Source organism: Saimiri boliviensis, chromosome 2, assembly GCF_048565385.1.
Source record: "Saimiri boliviensis isolate mSaiBol1 chromosome 2, mSaiBol1.pri, whole genome shotgun sequence".
Lineage (NCBI taxonomy): Eukaryota > Metazoa > Chordata > Mammalia > Primates > Cebidae > Saimiri > Saimiri boliviensis.
The window spans coordinates 122,980,777-122,998,377 of record NC_133450.1 but is presented as its reverse complement, the minus strand read 5'-3'; the positions used below and the strand labels follow the sequence as shown (position 1 = coordinate 122,998,377).

General features: G+C 38.8%; 1 protein-coding gene across 1 annotated transcript in view; it reads right to left on the bottom strand.

Annotated features, from left to right (window-relative positions):
* The window catches only part of NEDD4 (NEDD4 E3 ubiquitin protein ligase), a 153,635-nt gene that overhangs the window by 100,497 nt on the left and 35,537 nt on the right, over nucleotides 1-17,601 (bottom strand). Inside the window, exons 3-5 of the mRNA XM_003935602.3 lie at nucleotides 14,468-14,546; nucleotides 14,344-14,382; nucleotides 112-165 (exon numbers count right to left, since the gene is read on the bottom strand). Coding sequence (XP_003935651.1) covers nucleotides 112-165; nucleotides 14,344-14,382; nucleotides 14,468-14,546 — 172 coding nt within the window. The remainder of the gene's footprint in view (nucleotides 1-111; nucleotides 166-14,343; nucleotides 14,383-14,467; nucleotides 14,547-17,601) is intronic.

Sequence of the window (17,601 nt, the reverse complement as noted above, 5' to 3'; positions counted from 1 at the left end):
TAACCACCCCCAGCCCATCTCACAAATCCCAGACTGCTTACTCACTTCCCCTGGCTGCTCTCCTTAAACGTACCCTTACTTCGTATTTCACACAAGCACAGTATAACTTACCAATCGATTTTCGTCAAATACTTCAAAAAGAAGCCGGTGCTGCTGAGGATGGACCTAAGTAAGAAAAACACAGTCTTTATTTAAAAACAAGTAAACATCAACCCATAGATACTGAGAAATAAATGCTTAAAGATGTTGCCATTTGACCAGGCACGGTGGCTCACGCCTGTAATCCCAGCACTTTGGGAGGCCAAAGTGGGTAGATCAACTAAAGTCAGGACTTTGAGACCAGCTGGCCATCATGGTGAAACCCCATGTCTACTAAAAATACAAAAATTAGCCAGGTGTGGTGGTGGGCACCTGTAATCCCAGCTTCTCAGGAGGCTGACACAGGAGAATCGCTTAAACCTGAGAGGTGGTGACTGCAGTGAGTCAAGATCATGCCATTTCATTCCAGCCTGGGTGACAGAGCGAGACTCCAACTCAAGAAAAACAACACAAAACAGACAAACCAAAAGATGTTGCCATTTGCAAATTCCTATTATATGGAATGTATTTTAAATTACATGAAATAAGAGCAGACTAGTCATGTGTCACTCATTTTCTAGTAGTTTCACAATAACAACAAAGTGGATTTGGTTATTTTTCAGATTTTTCTAGTAGAACAAAAGGAAGTAAAAGAAAATTTCAGAAGATTATTTAGATGTTTGCAAATGCTTAGAAATACAGACTGGATTTTGACATCTTATGATTAGTTTTATTTACTTGCTTTTTATTTATCAGTTAGAGCAACCCAAAGTAGACATTTATTTTTTAGCAACTAGTATTCTTAATCCTTTTATTATTGACTTAATAAAATCACGTTGCTTCTACTATATAAAGTACATAGCAGTCAAAAGTATACACTGAGTTTTCACTTAATGTTTAGATTTTGTAGCACATGAATAAAAATTACATGTAATATTTTTCTTTTTTTTTTTTGAGACGGAGTTTCACTCTTGTTACCCAGGCTGGAGTGCAATGGCGCAATCTCGGCTCACCGCAACCTCCGCCTCCTGGGCTCAGGCAATTCTCCTGCCTCAGCCTCCTGAGTAGCTGGGATTACAGGCACGCGCCACCATGCCCAGCTAATTTTTTGCACTTTTAGTAGAGACGGGGTTTCACCATGTTGACCAGGATGGTCTCGATCTCTCGACCTTGTGATCCACCCGCCTCGGCCTCCCAAAGTGCTGGGATTACAGGCTTGAGCCACCGCACCCGGCCCATGTAATATTTTTCAAAGCCAATGCTTTCATTTTTGTAGGAACGTTTTGATATCAAAATAAAAATCTAACATCAAACACAATCTTTAATACTTTTTTTGTACCAGAGTTTAAAATGATGTACAAAAACATATTCATGTTTATGTTGATTTTTCCCCTACAATACATATATTATATTGAACACCATGATTATCTTAAAACGCTGGTGTACATGTCAAGAGTATTGACAGAAAAAAGTCCTACACATGTGACAAAGATATCTAGATAGCTAATTCAGTTCTACTTTTCCTTCTGAGAACATAATCCTAGTTTTACGTAGGGCCACATTCCCAGGCTTACCACACTGTACACCTATTGAGGAAACCATTAATTTTTGAAAACTGAACTATAACCACATATTCACTGAAGTATAAAGTATACTAACCTCATGGTGGAGAAGAAAAAAAAGTATACTAATCTTAATTATACAGCTTGATAACTTCTTACATATGTATACTGTGTCATCAAAACCCAGATAAAGATATTGCATGCTCTGTTCTATTCTATATATTGTTTTGTGTGTGTGTGTGTGTGTGTGAATGGTACCCTCTGGAATTGTTTAACATGGAGATCCTGAATATGTGTATCTAGAAATTTATCCCTTGTACCTAGAGCGACCAATGAGGCCAACCTAGAACCAGTCACTCCTCGGGAGATCTTTTCAGAGGTGGGTGACTCAGCTCCAAGAGATGTCCCTTTTGGTGCTTGCATTTATCTTTCCTGTCTGGAATGTGATTAGGATAGCTGGCAATCCTGCAGCCATATTGCAACCATAGGGTAACCAAGGACAGACATGCCAAACATAAAGCCAGACATCGTGGGGATGGAAAAACAGTGTTAAGATGGCCAGGTGTGGTGGCTTACATCTGTAATCCCAGCATTTTGGGAGGCTGAGATGGGAGGATAACTTGAGGCCCAGGAGTTCGGAAACCAGCCTGGGAAACAGGGAGACCTGTCTCTACAAAAAAATACAATAATTAGCTGGGCATGGTGATGTGAGCCTATACTCCTAGCTCCTTGGGTGAGGTAGGAGGACTGCATGAACCCAGGAGGCAGAGGCAGAGGTTGCAGTGAGCCCAGATCGTGCCACTGCACTTCAGCCTGGACAACAGAGCGAGAACCTGTCTCAAAAAAAAAAAGGGCCAGGTGTGGTGCCTCACACCTGTAATCTCAGTACTTAAGGAGGCCACAACAGGCAGATCACCTGAGGTAAGGAGTTCAGAAACCAGCCTGGCCAACATGGTAAAACCCTGTCTCTACTAAAAATTCAAAACTCAGCGGGGCGTGATGGCATGTGCCTGTAATCTCAGCTAGCTGGGAGGCTGGGGGACAGAGGTTCAGTGAGCCGAGATCGCGCCATCGCACTCCAGCCTGGGCAACAGAGCAAGAGTATACCTCAAAAACGAAAAAAGAAAAGAAAAACAGACTAAGACAATTTTTTTCAAAGATGATGCAGAAGAACTTCTGAGAAGATGTAACTGAGCTGAGATTTGAAAGATGGATAGAATTTAAATGAGAAGATATAGGGAACACACATAGCAAGGTCATGTGAGAAAAGAAGGCGGGGGCCGAATGACCATGTTCTAAGGAGATGAGACTGATAAGATTCTTTTTTTTTTTTCTTTTTTTTTTGAGATAAAAAGTCTCACTCTGTCACCTAGGCTGGAGTGCAGTGGCACCGTCACAGCTCAGTGCAACAGGTTCAAGCAATCCTCCCACCTCAGCCTCCTGAGGGTCTACAGGTATGCACCACCATGCTCAGCTAATTTAAAAAAATTTATTGTAGAAACGAGGTTTTACTGTGTTGCTTAGGCTCATCTTGAACTCCTGCTTTCAAGTGATCCTTCCCTCTTGGACTCACAAGAATATTTTTGTATTAGAGACTGGTAAGAAAAGTTCGGTTAGTTAGGGTAGAGTCAGGGTGGGGCACTGAAATACAGAAGAAGAGTTAAGACTTGATTGATAGGGGGAATCAAAGCAGTTTTAAAAGGAGAAATGACATGATTTAGGTCACATCTGAAGATTATTTTCTCAGTGGTACACAAAATGAATTGGACTGGAGAGAGACCATGGTGTCCACAGAAGCTGCAGCCCTAGTAACTCAGGCATGAAGTCAGCAGAGCTTTGCTCAGGATGGCCCCAGTGGGTGTTGGGAGGGAGACAGGGCTACAGAAAACATTTTGAGGAAAAACCTCCAAACTACCAATGACTATCAAAGTACCTAGCTGACACTGCAGATGTTTAATTAGTATTACTAAGAAAATAATCTGCTGTCCCGGTTCAGACTCTAATATCTGGAAACAGAATTCACTACCTCAACTATATATATATATATGTATTTTTTTCCTCACTCTGTCACCCTGGCTGGAGTGCAGTGGTGCAATCTTGGCTCACTGCAACCTATTTCTCCCGGGTTCAAGCGATTCTCCTGCCTCTACTTCCCAAGTAGCTGAAATTACAGGCGCTTGACACCACGCCCAGCTAATTTTTTTTTTTTTTTTTTTTTTTTAGCAGAGATGGGGTTTTACCATGTTTGTCAGGCTGGTCTCAAAACCCTGACCTCAGTAGATCCACCTGCCTCAGCCTCCCAAAGTGCTGGGATTACAGGCATGAGCCACTGCGCCTGGCCTATCTTATCTTTTTAATCTATATTTCCTACTTTCCTATCTTTTTAATCTATCTTTCCTACTCCTACTTGGAGTCACTTACCTAGAAGACATTTAGGCCATCTTTATACCATACTTGAAAGTTGTCCCCAGTGGTCTAAATAAAATGATCCTTCATGATCTGAGTCCAATTTGCCTTTCTGGGATCGTGTCATAAAATTGTACTCCTGCCCAACCAAATATACATCTACTCTATAGTCTAATCACACTGTAAACTCACAACTAACTGTTCCTTCCATTTTCTGATTTGTACTTCTGTGCATGTCAAGGTCTATCCACTTGCAACACCTTCTCCACTCTACATGTCTACGCTGTGCACATCATTCAAGCCCAGCTGAAATGCCAACCTCTCCCTACAGCCTGACCTCCCCATTCACTCCTACTCCTCTGTTTTCAAAGTAGTTGATCATGACTTACTACATTCTACCCTTTTTAAAGTTAATTGGGCATATGTGTGATATCTCCCTAGTGAATTATAAACACCACAGAAGGCTTATTCATATTGCCTTTTGTATTTCAGAAGCACATACTAAATGCAAAAATGCAGTTTACAATGTATAGTGAGGATACTAATTAAAAATTAGCAACCTGAACATACAACAGTTATCTTCTCTCTTGAGAGATTCTATTTAAATCATAGGCAAGAAGTTTGTAAAAGATATAAAACTATTACAGCAAAGAAGATGAGAGAGCCATCAGCAGCTGAGCAATTTCAAGCTTCCTAGCAGACATATGAAGCGGGGTTGGAAGTGATGATGGAGGGCAGAGGAAGCTGAAAACCATCAAAAGAACAGAGTGTCAAAGCAAAAGGGGCAACTGCCCTAATGACACAATGTTTCAAATACCACCTTAGCTTCAAGATGGCACATGCACACACACACATGCGTGCACACCTACACTCCCCCCCGTTATTAGAGATTTTCTTTATGTCTGATTTCAAGAGGAGATTTAATGAAAATACAAGCATCAGGTTTTTCCCTTAAAAAAAATTTCATTTTAGTTTTGGGAGTACATGTACGAGTTGGTTCTATAGATAAACTGTGTGCTGTGGGGGTTTGTTGTACATATTATTTCATCACCCAAGTAATAAGCATAGCACCCAACAGGTAGTTTTTCTATCCTCACCCTCCTCCTGTCCTCTCCCCTCAAGTAGGCCCCAGTGTCTATTGTTCCCTTCTTTGTATCCATGTGTACTCAATGTTTAGTTTCTACTTACGAGTGAGAATGTGGTGGTTGGTTTTCTGTTCCTGTAAGCATCAGTTTTAATATGTAAAATATAAAGGGTAACTAAAACTGTAACATGTAATTGTTAAATGTTTATGCATTTTACCCAGAAAAACAACAGATGATTTTTCTATTTTATCACTGTTAAGTATGACTACATTACCAGAGATCACAGACATACAAATAGAAAAACTGTCCTCAAAGAAAAAAGAGGTAATTTAGGAAACAAAAGAAAACAGTTTTAAAAACTATAGGCAGTATTCCTAGAAATATTTAGGAATGTCTTGCATCCATAAAACAGAAACAAGATACTAAAAAAGAGAACTGGAAAACCAAAAAAAAAGGCGTGGGAATAAAAAATGAATGAATTAAAATAGAAGCACTTTTTAAAAAATTTGTGGAAATCTCCCCAAAGGTAAAATAAAAAGCTAAGTTGAAGGGAAATGAGTGAAAATAAAAAAGAGGATTTTTTTTAAAAACAGATTCAGTGAAAGAATTAACCTCTAATGCTCTAAAACAGAGGTTGGGCAAATTACGTCTTGTGTACCAAATCCAGCCAGCCATCTGCTTTTTAATATAATGGCCCACAAGACAAGAATATTTTTTTGTATTTTCTAAATGGTTACATTTCAGATAGATATATAAATACCTACACCATAGCCTTGATTTTGCCTCCCAAACAACCCACACTACCTAAAATATTTACTATCTGGCCCTTTAAGAAAAAGTTCACTGATCCTTGTCCTAGGCAGTCACTGTACGCTATCTATTAATTTCTCTCATGTATCTAGAATAGTACTGGTTAAGACTAGCCTTGAAACATGTGAGAAAATAGTTACTCAAACCATTTTCTGATTCTGTGGTTCACATAAGGAATTTTGACTGAGAAGAACAGAAAATCACTCTAGGTGACCTTCCATCCAACTAGTTGGGAGTCCCCAGAGGGAAGAAAATTATTAAAGAAATTAAGCCGGGCGCAGTGGCTCAAGCCTGTAATCCCAGCACTTTGGAAGGCCGAGGCGGGTGGATCACGAGGTCAAGAGATCGAGACCATCCTGGTCAGCATGGTGAAACCCCATCTCTATTAAAAATACAAAAATTAGCTGGGCATGGTGGCGTGTGCCTGTAATCCCAGCTACTCGGGAGGCTGAGGCAGGAGAATTGCCTGAACCCAGGAGACGGAGGTTGCGGTGAGCCGAGATCGCGCCATTGCACTCCAGCCTGGGTAACAAGAGTGAAACTCCGTCTCAAAAAAAAAAAAGAAATTATTCACATGATTTCCAGAGGCGAAGAGAAACAGTATTCTCAGATTGAAATGCTCACTGATATGGTTGGGCTGATATGATTTGGGCCCCACCCAAATTTCACCTGAATTCTAATAATCACCATGTCTCAATGGCAGGGCCAGGTAGAGATAACTAAATCATGGGGTGGTTTCCCCCACAGTATTCTTGTGGTAGTGAATAAGTTTCATGAGATCTGATGGTTTTCAAAATGGGAGTTCCCCTGCACAAGCTCTCTTGCCTGCTACCATGTGTAATGTGCCTTTGCTTCTCCTTTTCCTTCCCACGATTGTGAGGCCTCCCTAGCCATGTGGATCTGTGGGTCTGTTAAACCTCTTTCCTTTATAAAGTAGCCAGTCTTGGGTATGTCTTTACTAGCAGCATGAGAACAGACTAATCTACTTACCAAAGGCCTAACTTAATGGATTGATAAACTGTACATACAAGGCATATCACCGAAATTTTAAAATAATGGGGTAAAGATAATTATTAAATTTTTTTCAGAGAAAGAGAAGGAGAGAGAAAAAAGAAACAAGTATCCTATCTTTCAACAGCAATACAAAATACAACTGTAAAAGATGATAAAGCAAGTTTCTAAGGAAAAACTATGTTCACCCAAGAATCCTATGAATGGCCAAACATAAGCTGGCTATTTATTCATCTCTCATAGTTAGAAATCAACTTGGAACATGCATGCATGAACTTTTAAAAAATATGGGGAAAATGATCAAGGCAACAAACAGAAACTGTTAAAAAGTGGGTAGCAGGATAGGAGGGAGGACAGAGCACCAGAATCTGTTGCTTTTCATTATAAGCCTTTTCATACTATCTCATTTTAAAACTATGTGCAAATTCTTTCAAAAGTTTTTTTTTTAGTTTATTAAAAATAGAAGCAAAACTATGATCACAAAAAATAGAGTTTACAAGATGATATTTTAAGGAAAGGCAAAAGCAGAATAAAAATAAAAATACCAGTGATAGACTTATTAAAAAAAGGTAACTATGTTAGTCTATACATACATAAAATAACAGAGGAAAAAAATTGCCAGAAGAGTATTCAATTTTCTAAAAAGAACAAAGGTGTTGATCAGTATATGATTCTACAGTGTTCATAAAGGACCTCAAGCAACGTTGCCAAAAATTCTGCCAGTGGCTATAGGAACAAACAATACAGGTACATCTTTAAAACAGCTTTACTGGGTATAATGTACATAGTGTACACTGACCCCTTTAAAGTATACAATTCAATGGTTTATAATATGTTCATAGAATGTACAACCATCACCACAATTTTGGACCATTTTTACCATTACAAAAGGAAACCTTGTGTTATTCAACAGACGCTCCTCATTTTCCCTCAACCTTCCCAGGCAACCACTAATGTACTTTGTCTCCGTAGATTTGTCTATTCTGGACATTTCATGTAAGTGGAATCATACAATATGAAGTCTTTTGTAATTGGCTTCTGATTTGGTTTGACTGGGTCTCCACCCAAATCTCATCTTGAATTGTAGTTCCCATAATCTCCACGTGTAATGGGAGGAATCTGGTGGGAGGTAATTGAATCATGGGGGTGGTTACCCTTATGCTGTTCTCAAGATAGTGAGTTCTCATGAGATCTGATGGCTTTAGAAGGGGCTTTTCCACTGTTTTCTTGGCACTTCTCCTTGCTGTTGCCATGTGAAGAGGGATGTATTTGCTTCCCCTTTGCCATGATTATAAGTTTTTTGAGGCCTCCCCAGCCATTCTGAATTGTGAGTCAATTAAACCTTTGTCCTTTATAAATCACCGAGTCTCGGCTGGGCTCAATGGCATTCATGCCTGTTATCTCAGCACTTTGGGAGGCTGAGGCGGGCAAATCACCTAAGGTCAGGAGTTCAAGACCAGCCTGACCAACATGGTGAAACCCCGTCTCTACTAAAAATACATTAGCTGGGCTTGGTGGTGCATGCCTGTAATCCAAGTTTCTTGGGAGGCTGAGGCTGGAGAATTGCTTGAACCTGGGAAATGGAGGTTGCAGTGAGCTGAAATTGCGCCACTGCACTCCCACCTGAGCAACAAGAGCGAAACTCTGTCTCAGTAATAATAATTAAAATAATAAATTACCCACTCTTAGGCATGTCTTTATGAGCAGCGTGCGAAGAGACTAATACAGCTTCTTTCACTTAGCACATTATTTCCAAGGTTGATCCATGTTGTAGCCTGTATCAAAACTTCATTCCTTTTTATTGATGAACAGTATTTCAGTATGTGTGCATACCTTATTTTGTTATCAGTTGATGGACATTTGTGCAGTTTCTAATTTTTGACTATTATGAATAATGCTGCTATGAACACTGATGCACAAGTTTTGTGTGGATATGTTTTAAGAATGCTTTAAAATAAAAGTAGCATTAAAAAAATTCAATGAATGAGACAACTGTTTTTACAAGCACAAAACAATATATGAATAGAAAGTATTCCAGCATTTAAATTTAAATGTTCCGGCATTTAAATTTAAATGTTTTATGTCTTTCCACTTTATTTCTCTATGAAGATTGTTATTTCAAATCAACAAATATAAAAATAAATTGTAGATATATGGGCATAGAGAAAAAAACCCAAACAGTAAAAAAGGATATATAATAAATTATAAATCTCTGTCTTCTTTATCCCATTCCCAGAGCAAATACTATAAACAGTTTCTTAGGTCCTTCTAAAATTATTTTCTACAAATACCAGCATATAAGAAAGCATTTAAACATTTTTCTGGTTTTACACAAACAGTATAATCCTATATACAATGTTCTGCATTTTTCTTTTCCTTTCTTTTTTTTTTTTGAAACAGAGTCTCACTCTATTGCCCAGGCTGGAGTGCAGTGGTATGATCTCTGCTCACTGCAATCTCTGCCTCCCTGGTTCAAGCGATTCTCCTGCCTCAGCCTCCTGAGTAGGTGAGATTACAGGTGCCTGCCACCATACTCAGCTAATTTTTGTATATTTAGTAGAGGTCAGGTTTCACCTTGTTGGCCAGGATGGTCTCGCTCTCCTGACCTTGTGATCCACCCATCTCGGCCTCCCAAAGTGCTCGGATTATATGCGTGAGCCACCAGCCCTGGCTGGTTCTTCACTTTTTATAAGAGATACTCAGCAAAAAGCTTTCCCGTTTAACCTTTGGTCATTATCGTGTCTTTGGAAATGCTATAAATATCTGTGACCACAGAGAGAAAGCCAAGAGAATCCCAGAGAAGCTGGGTCAAGCATGACTTCCTTCACCTGCTGCAATGACCAACCTTCTTTTATTCTTCTTATGATTAGAGATAACCAGTGTGCTTATTGTGTAAGGCAGTTTTAATTGTTACCGCGTCTGTAACTTGAAGCTGAAAGCATCCTAAACGATACAGTTTGTCACAGGATTCCCTCCTAAACCTTCTAGAGTAAGTGATCCCCCATCCCTGTATTCACTCTCCGGTACCCTGTTTTCTCTTCCATAAAGTTCAGCACACTGGTAATAATTTTGAGAATGACTATCCAAGCAGATTCAACCAATAGTCCCAGTTGCCTGCTGGTTCTTGGATGCAAGGAGTCCAGGGTGATCTGGCAGACACTGTAGGCTGTGGTTCCATGGGACCTTGCTGCGTACCCTGGAAAGAGTTTGCTTCCTTTGGGTCTTGAACCTCTAAACCTGTAGAGCTCAGAGTTGCAGGAATGGGAAGCACAAAGTCCTCCAGTGGATCACTGGAAAACTGTAAACTGAGCTATTACTACTCCCCTTTTGTTCCTCAATCCCTGTGTACTTCCTGTTGGGAACACAGCCTCATATTGAGGTCTCCAATTCAATGAGTAAACTGTATCCCAAAAAGCAGCACCTATCATTGCAGAGTATTGCCTCCAAATGGTACTATAGCTGTGGCTTTAGTAGGCCATTCCAGTACTCTATGAGGCTTCTTGCTCCTGGATGGTGTGGTAGGTAATGTGATCAATGGATCCCATCACGGGTTTACTCATGCACCTCCTTCTCTATGAACTGCAGCCCCTGGAAAAATAAGTAACTGTGTGGATTTCTATCCCTACAAATCTTGCATTCTGTAAGCCTCCGCGTAGTTGTGCTGGCTGAGGTTCTGTGGACTGGAAGGGCAAGCACAGAGCCAGAAGAGGTATCTGTCCATGAGGACACATGACTAGTCCTTGGGATGGGGCCCAATATAGTGAACTTACCATAAGGTGGCTATGGTCCTGAGAATTAAGGATCTGCTGTTTAATTTTCTTATAAAGTCTCTTTATGGCTTTGATATTGGGGTAATGCTGCCCTCATGAATAAAATGGGACATTTCCCTCCTCTTCTATTTTTGGTAAGGCATTGTGTAGAAATGGAATTATTTACTCCTTAAATATGTGATAGAATTCAACAGCAAGTTATCTAGGCCTGAGGTTTTCTTTGTTGGAAGGGTTTTAACTTAAAATTCAATTTCTTTAAGAGATGTAAGACTATTTAGGTAACCTATTTCTACTTAAGTGAGTTTTGGTAGTATGTGTCTTTAAAGAAACTGTTGCATTTTATCTAAGTTATTGAATGTATAGGCAAAAAGCTGTTCACAATATCCATTATCTACTTAAAATCTGTACGTTCCGCAGTGATGCTACTTTCTAGTTTCTTAAGGTGGACGCTTAATGATACAAGGCCTTTCTTTTTTTCTAATATAAGCATTTAATGCTACATATTTCCTTTTAAGCAATATGTTACCGACAATCTACATATTTTGAAGTATTTTTGTTTCATTCTCTTAAAATATTTTCTAATTTCCCTTGAGAATTTTTATGTGACCCACGAGCTATTAGGACATGTTTAACTTCCAAATATTTGGGGATTTTCTACATACCTTCCTGTTATTAAAACTTGCTTTCATTCCATTGTAGCCAGAAACCAAAATTTTCATGATTTCTTTTAAAACTGTTAGGGTTTGGGCTTTGGCCCAGATTACTCAGTAACTATTCTACGCGTACTTGAAAAGACTACATATTCTCGTACTGTTGAAGTAGAGAGTCTACAGATGTCAATTAGGTAAAATCAATTTGATAGTGTTCTTCCGGACTTCAGTATCATTACTAAATTTTTTTTTGTCTACATATTCCACCAGTTACTGAGAGAAAGAAGAGCGCTAAATTATCCATATAGGATAATATATTTGCCTATTTTTCCTTTCAGGTCTATCATTTATTGCTTTGGGTATTCTAGCGCTTTGTCATTAGGTGCATACACAATTAGAATTCTTCTGGCTTCTTCAAGAATTTCTCTTTTTTATCATCATGTAATGGTTCTTTTATCCCTAGTTAACTGTCCTTATTCTAAGGTCTACCTTGTCTGACATTAATATGGCTACCTCAGTTTCTTTTGATTACTTTTGCATGGCATGTCCTTTTTCATCTTTCAAATTTTAACCATCTATTTCACCATATCTAAGTAGATTTTTTCTATTTTCCAGTTTTCTTGAGTTATAATTGACAACTAAAAATTGTACATATTCAAGGTACAAGTGATTTGATTTATGTATACTTTGTGAAATAATTACCACATCAAATTAATTAACACATCTGTCACCACACATAGTTACTTACCACTGTGTGTATAATGAGGCCACTTAAAATCTACTCTCTTAGTACATTTCAAGTGTACAATATAGTATTATTAACTATAGTCACCATGCTTCACATTAGATCCCAGAATTTACCCAGCTTACTACTAAAAGTCTGTACCTTTTGACCAGCATCTCCCCATTTCTCCCATTCCCCCAGCTTCATGGTTGTTTACACATCCGGTTAAGCCTAACATCCTATTACTGTATCATGGCTCAAATCGGAAGTATCAATATGTTTTTTTAACTCTTAAAAAAATAGCAATATTGCCGGGCACGGTGGCTCAAGCCTGTAATCCCAGCACTTTGGGAGGCTGAGGCAGGTGGATCACGAGGTCAAGAGATCGAGGCCATCCTGGTCAACATGGTGAAACCCCGTCTCTACTAAAAATACAAAAAAAAAATTAGCTGGGCATGGTGGCTCGTGCCTGTAATCCTAGCTACTCAGGAGGCTGAGGCAGGAGAATTGCCTGAACCCAGGAGGCGGAGGTTGCGGTGAGCTGAGATCGCGCCATTGCACTCTAGCCTGGGTAACAAGGGCGAAACTCTGTCTCAAAAAAAAAAAAAAAAAAAAAAAGCAATAGCTGAATACCTCTTTAATATGATAAATAATAAAAAGCTATCCATGTTGGAGACATGCTAGATACATTCCCACTAAAATTGAAAACAAGACAAATATACATCCATTGTTATCATGACTAAACATTATTAAACATGGGCAAGCCAATAATATTAGAAAAAAGAGATAGAAAGCTTTGAAATATGTTGAAAATACATGATTCTAAGAAAAATATAACAAAATAAGTAAAATAAAAGTATAAATAAATAAATAACAACTTGGGAATTTAAAAACTCACTCCTAAGCAACACTTGTGCCAAAAAAGCAATCAAAACCAGACATTATCAAGTCTGGAATTTATTCTGGTGAAATAGTAAAAACAGATATTTAGCTTCATTTTTCTGCATGTGACTATCCAATTTATTCAATACCATTTCTTCAAGAATCCAAAATTTCCAAACCGATTTAAAATGTTGTTTTTATGTCATACTAGATAGAGTGGGGAAAATCTTTCTTCAAACCAAAAAACCAGAGGCAACTTAATTGGTGCTGTTGGCTGGATCTTTGCAGCAACAGCTGCCTTGCCCTTAGTGTCAGCAATTTCTTTCCTTCAAATTCACCTTATCAAAATTGAACAAAACAAAACAGACAAAAATCTTTAAATATGAAGTACAGAAGAAGGGCTTCTGCTTTCCTTACTGAAATCAAGTATGGTACCAAGAAGCCCCCAGAGAGGCTGGCGTTTTGGGAATGATCTGTCATGTCAAATGCTGCGAAGAGCATGAGTAAGATGAGATGAGATGAACCTGGCAGCAGGGAAGTCATTGGTGACCTAAATAATAGCAGTTTCATCTGAGTGACAGGGGTATGAGTTAGAGTAGAGTAGAGTAGAATGGGTTAATGAGCATCCTGGAGAAGCAAAATGATGAGGGCAGACAACTCTCCCATGAATGTTCCATATTCAGGTGAACAGAGAAACGAGTCAATAGCTAAAGGGGAATATGAGGTCAAGGAAGGAGATTTTAAGGATGATAAAAGTGGGAATAATCCAGAGGGGAAATTCCTGAAATGCATCTCTATCACAGCTGTGGTAGGGTTTCGATTCTGGCAACAGAAAGGACTCTGATACTAAATAGGTACAAGGAGACACTGCCAGTTTCAGGGCCCTGCTGAGGGACCAGGAAATAACTGCTGACTGGAGTTTGCTCTGATGGTAAAGGAGGCAGATGGGGTGGAAAGGCAGCAATGTAAGTGACGTGTGCATAAAAAGAAATGTATTCACTTGAAAAACCCTCAGTGTGTTTAGTAATAAATGACTAGGGAGACATAAATATAATTTGCATCATTTTTATGAGAAAACACTGAATCTGCTCAACTGGAATCATACTATTGTACAGTCGCTAAATCAGTTTTACTAGAATGAGATAATTCCAGCCTTTAATCTCTCCATTTTCTTATATTTATGTTTTTCATAAAATAAATGATTTTAGGACCATGTCACCCCCAATTTCAATTCCTTTCACATTTTCACAACTTTGGGCAAATCCTGAGATACAACTTCAAATATCATAAACGAGAATTTATTGTTCTAACCTCCTGAAAAAAACCTTACTTTTTCCACCTTAGTAAAATAAAATACATACTTACTCGGAATAGTATTTCTTCATTCCACTTTGGATTCAAACTCTAAAAAATAATAAACATAGAATAACGTTTTTGTAATGTAAAAATAAAGTACATTTAAAACTTTTGGAATATTGCTAAATCTAACCTTTTTAATGGTTTTTGTTTGCACACTTGTAAGAACTCCATTCACTGGGTCATACAATGTCACTCTCACATAAGGATCACTGTTAAAAAAAAAAAGAAAGAAAAATTTTAATTATTGCTTACCCCAACTGCAGATTACCCAAACTATAAAATTCACAGTTTTCCTTGTTAATTATATCTACAATGATTTCTTAAATTTAAAAGTCAGGTAAGCAATTAAAGTAATTTCTGTATCTCATTAAAAACCTGAAGTACCACGTTAGCAAAAGACACAAACAATTAGAAAGAAAACCTTTTAATCACAGGCCTAATGATTATAACCTTTCTAGATTTTTAAAATTTGCTTGATTTTTTAATTACATTCTTTCTTCTTTTGAGTTAAGATGGTTAATTCAATGATTCCAAGACTGGTTTTGTAAGACTTCAGGTAGTTCTAAGTTATCTCATGGGTGTAAACTCTTCTCATAAATTAAAGGCAAACTGCTTTCACTTAAAAAAAGTAACTGTGGGCAGAGCACAGTGGCTGACGCCTGTAATACCAGCACTTAGGGAGGCTGAGGCAGGTGAATCACAAGGTCAAGAGATCAAGACTACCCGGCCAACATGGTGAAATCCTGTCTCTACTAAAAGCACAAAAATTAGCTGGGTGTAGTGGCACTTGCTTGTAGTTCCAGCTACTCAGGAGGCTGAGGCAGAATTACTTGAACCCGGGAGGTGGAGGCTGCAGTAAGCCAAGATCGCACCACTGCACTCCAGCCTAGCTACAGAGCAAGACTCCTTCACAAAAACAAAGAGTATGTTATATATACCACTCCTACAAGGAGACATGGAGAAAGAAGATCTTGTGATACATAGGTTTGTACATCACAAGACTTTGAACACTACTTGTCCATGGTTAAATTTCTATTTCCCTTGGGTATCCCAAGTACTCACCATTCTCCACCAAATTCCCTCCAAACTAAGCCAAACTATCCTTTCCCCAACTCCATTTCCTCATACTATGTTACCAGACCACTTCCAACATACTGGTATTTAACAGAACCCATCCCTACCCCTAACCTAGTGAGTCAGGAGTCCTCTGGTTTTCAGTCTAATCCCCCTTGTTCAGTTCTCTCCCACCTCCTCTGGAACCTTGCATCATCTGCTCTCACTGCTCTCTTGAGACCTTTGGCTTTTTCTTTGATCTAGGCATAGAAATGTTTTAAAACTCCTCTTCCCCTTGACTTTCCCTCCCTTCTCCAGGAAACGAAAACATATCTTTTTCTTCCATTCACATTCAAATTATTTAAGAGAATAATCTGTAATAACAAAAACAAGAACACTTACATAGCAATTACTCTGTGACAGACACTGCCGTAAGCAGGTTTTGTATATTAATTCCTTGAATCCTTATAACCGCCTATGAGGTAGGTACTATTCCTTTCTTCATTTCATACAGATAGAGCTAGTAAGCAGATGGCCAGGATTGAAACTCCAGCACCAGGCTCCAGAGGCCATACTTTTTTTTTTTTTTTTTTTGAGACAGAGCCTCACTCTGTAACCCAGGATAGAATGCAATGGCATGATCTTGGCTCACTGTAGCTTCCGCCTCCCAGATTCAAGCTATTCTCCTGCCTCAGCCTCCCAAGTAGCTCAATACAGGTGTGCCCCACCCTACCCAGCTAATTTTTGTATTTTTAGTAGAGATGGGGTTCTACCATGTTGGTCAGGCTCGTCTTGAACTCCTGATCTTAGATGAAGTGCTGGGATTACAGGTGTGAGCCACCATGCCCGGCCTATACTCTTAACCACTATAGCATACCACCTCCTTTTCTTCATTTCCTTAATTCCAGTTACTCTTCAAAACCCTAAGGTCTGTTTTCTGTCTCTTCTCTTCAGACTCACTCCTCTGAAAAGGCTCTTGAAAACTCACCAATCTTGTTAAAGCAATCAACATTTTCCAGATATATATATATATATATTTTTTGGCTCTCTTTATGTTATTAGATACTACTGACCATTTTATCTTTGAAACACTCATCTCATTTCACTTCTACGACACACCTCTTCCAGTTCTCCTCATACCACTCTGCTTCTTCGGTGGCTTACTTAGGCTCCTCTTCTACCATCTGCCAGTTAAATACTGATGTTCCCTAAAGTACTGCGCCAGCCCTCTGTTCTCTCTACATTTTCCCTTTCCAATCTTATCCATGGTTTTTTACAACTATATATTATTAAATATAAATATAAAATGTAAATGTAATTATATATCTATCCCTAATCTCACCATCCAGCTAGACAAATAGACTTGGCTAATCCACAGACATTGTCTATTCAAGAACTTTACCCTTTTTTTTCCTTTCTTTTTTTTTTTTGTTTTTTGAGATGGAGTTTCACTCTTGTTGCCCTGGCTGGAGTGCAATGGCATAATCTCAGCTCACTGCAACCTCTGCCTCCTGGGTTGAAGTGATACTCCTGCCTCAGCCTCCCGAGTAGCTGGTATTACAGGCATGCGCCACCAAGCCTGGCTAATTTTGTATTTTTAGGGTTTCTCCATGCTGGTCAGGGTGGTCTTAAACTACCAACCTCAGGTGATTCGCCCACCTCGGCTTCCCAAGTAGCTGGGACTAGAGGCACATATCACCATGCCTGACTTATTATGTTTTTTTTTTTCTTTTTTCTTTTTTGGTAGAAACAGGGTTTCACCATGTTGCCGGAGCTGGTCTCAAACTCATGGGCTCAAGCAATCTACCTGTCTCAGCCTCCCAAAGTGGTGGGATTACAGGCATCAGCCACTGCACTTGGCAACTCAACTCTCTTAAATTTTTAATTGTACATACGTAAAGTTAACTTTAGGCACAACATTGTACAGCAGATCTCTAGAGCTTATTCTTTCTGCTTGACTGAAGTTTAATGCCTGTTAATTAGTAACTTCCATTCCTACTCTTTACCCCAACACACCAACCAGCATTCCCCTCTTTGATTCTATCAATTTGACTATCTTAGACATCTCATACAAATGGAAACATGCAATATTTGTCCTTCTGTGACTGACTTATTCCAGGTAGCATGATATCCTAATAGTTAATCTGTATTGTCACATATTGTAGAATTTCCTTCTTTTTAAAGGCTGAATGTTAAACACCGTATGTATAT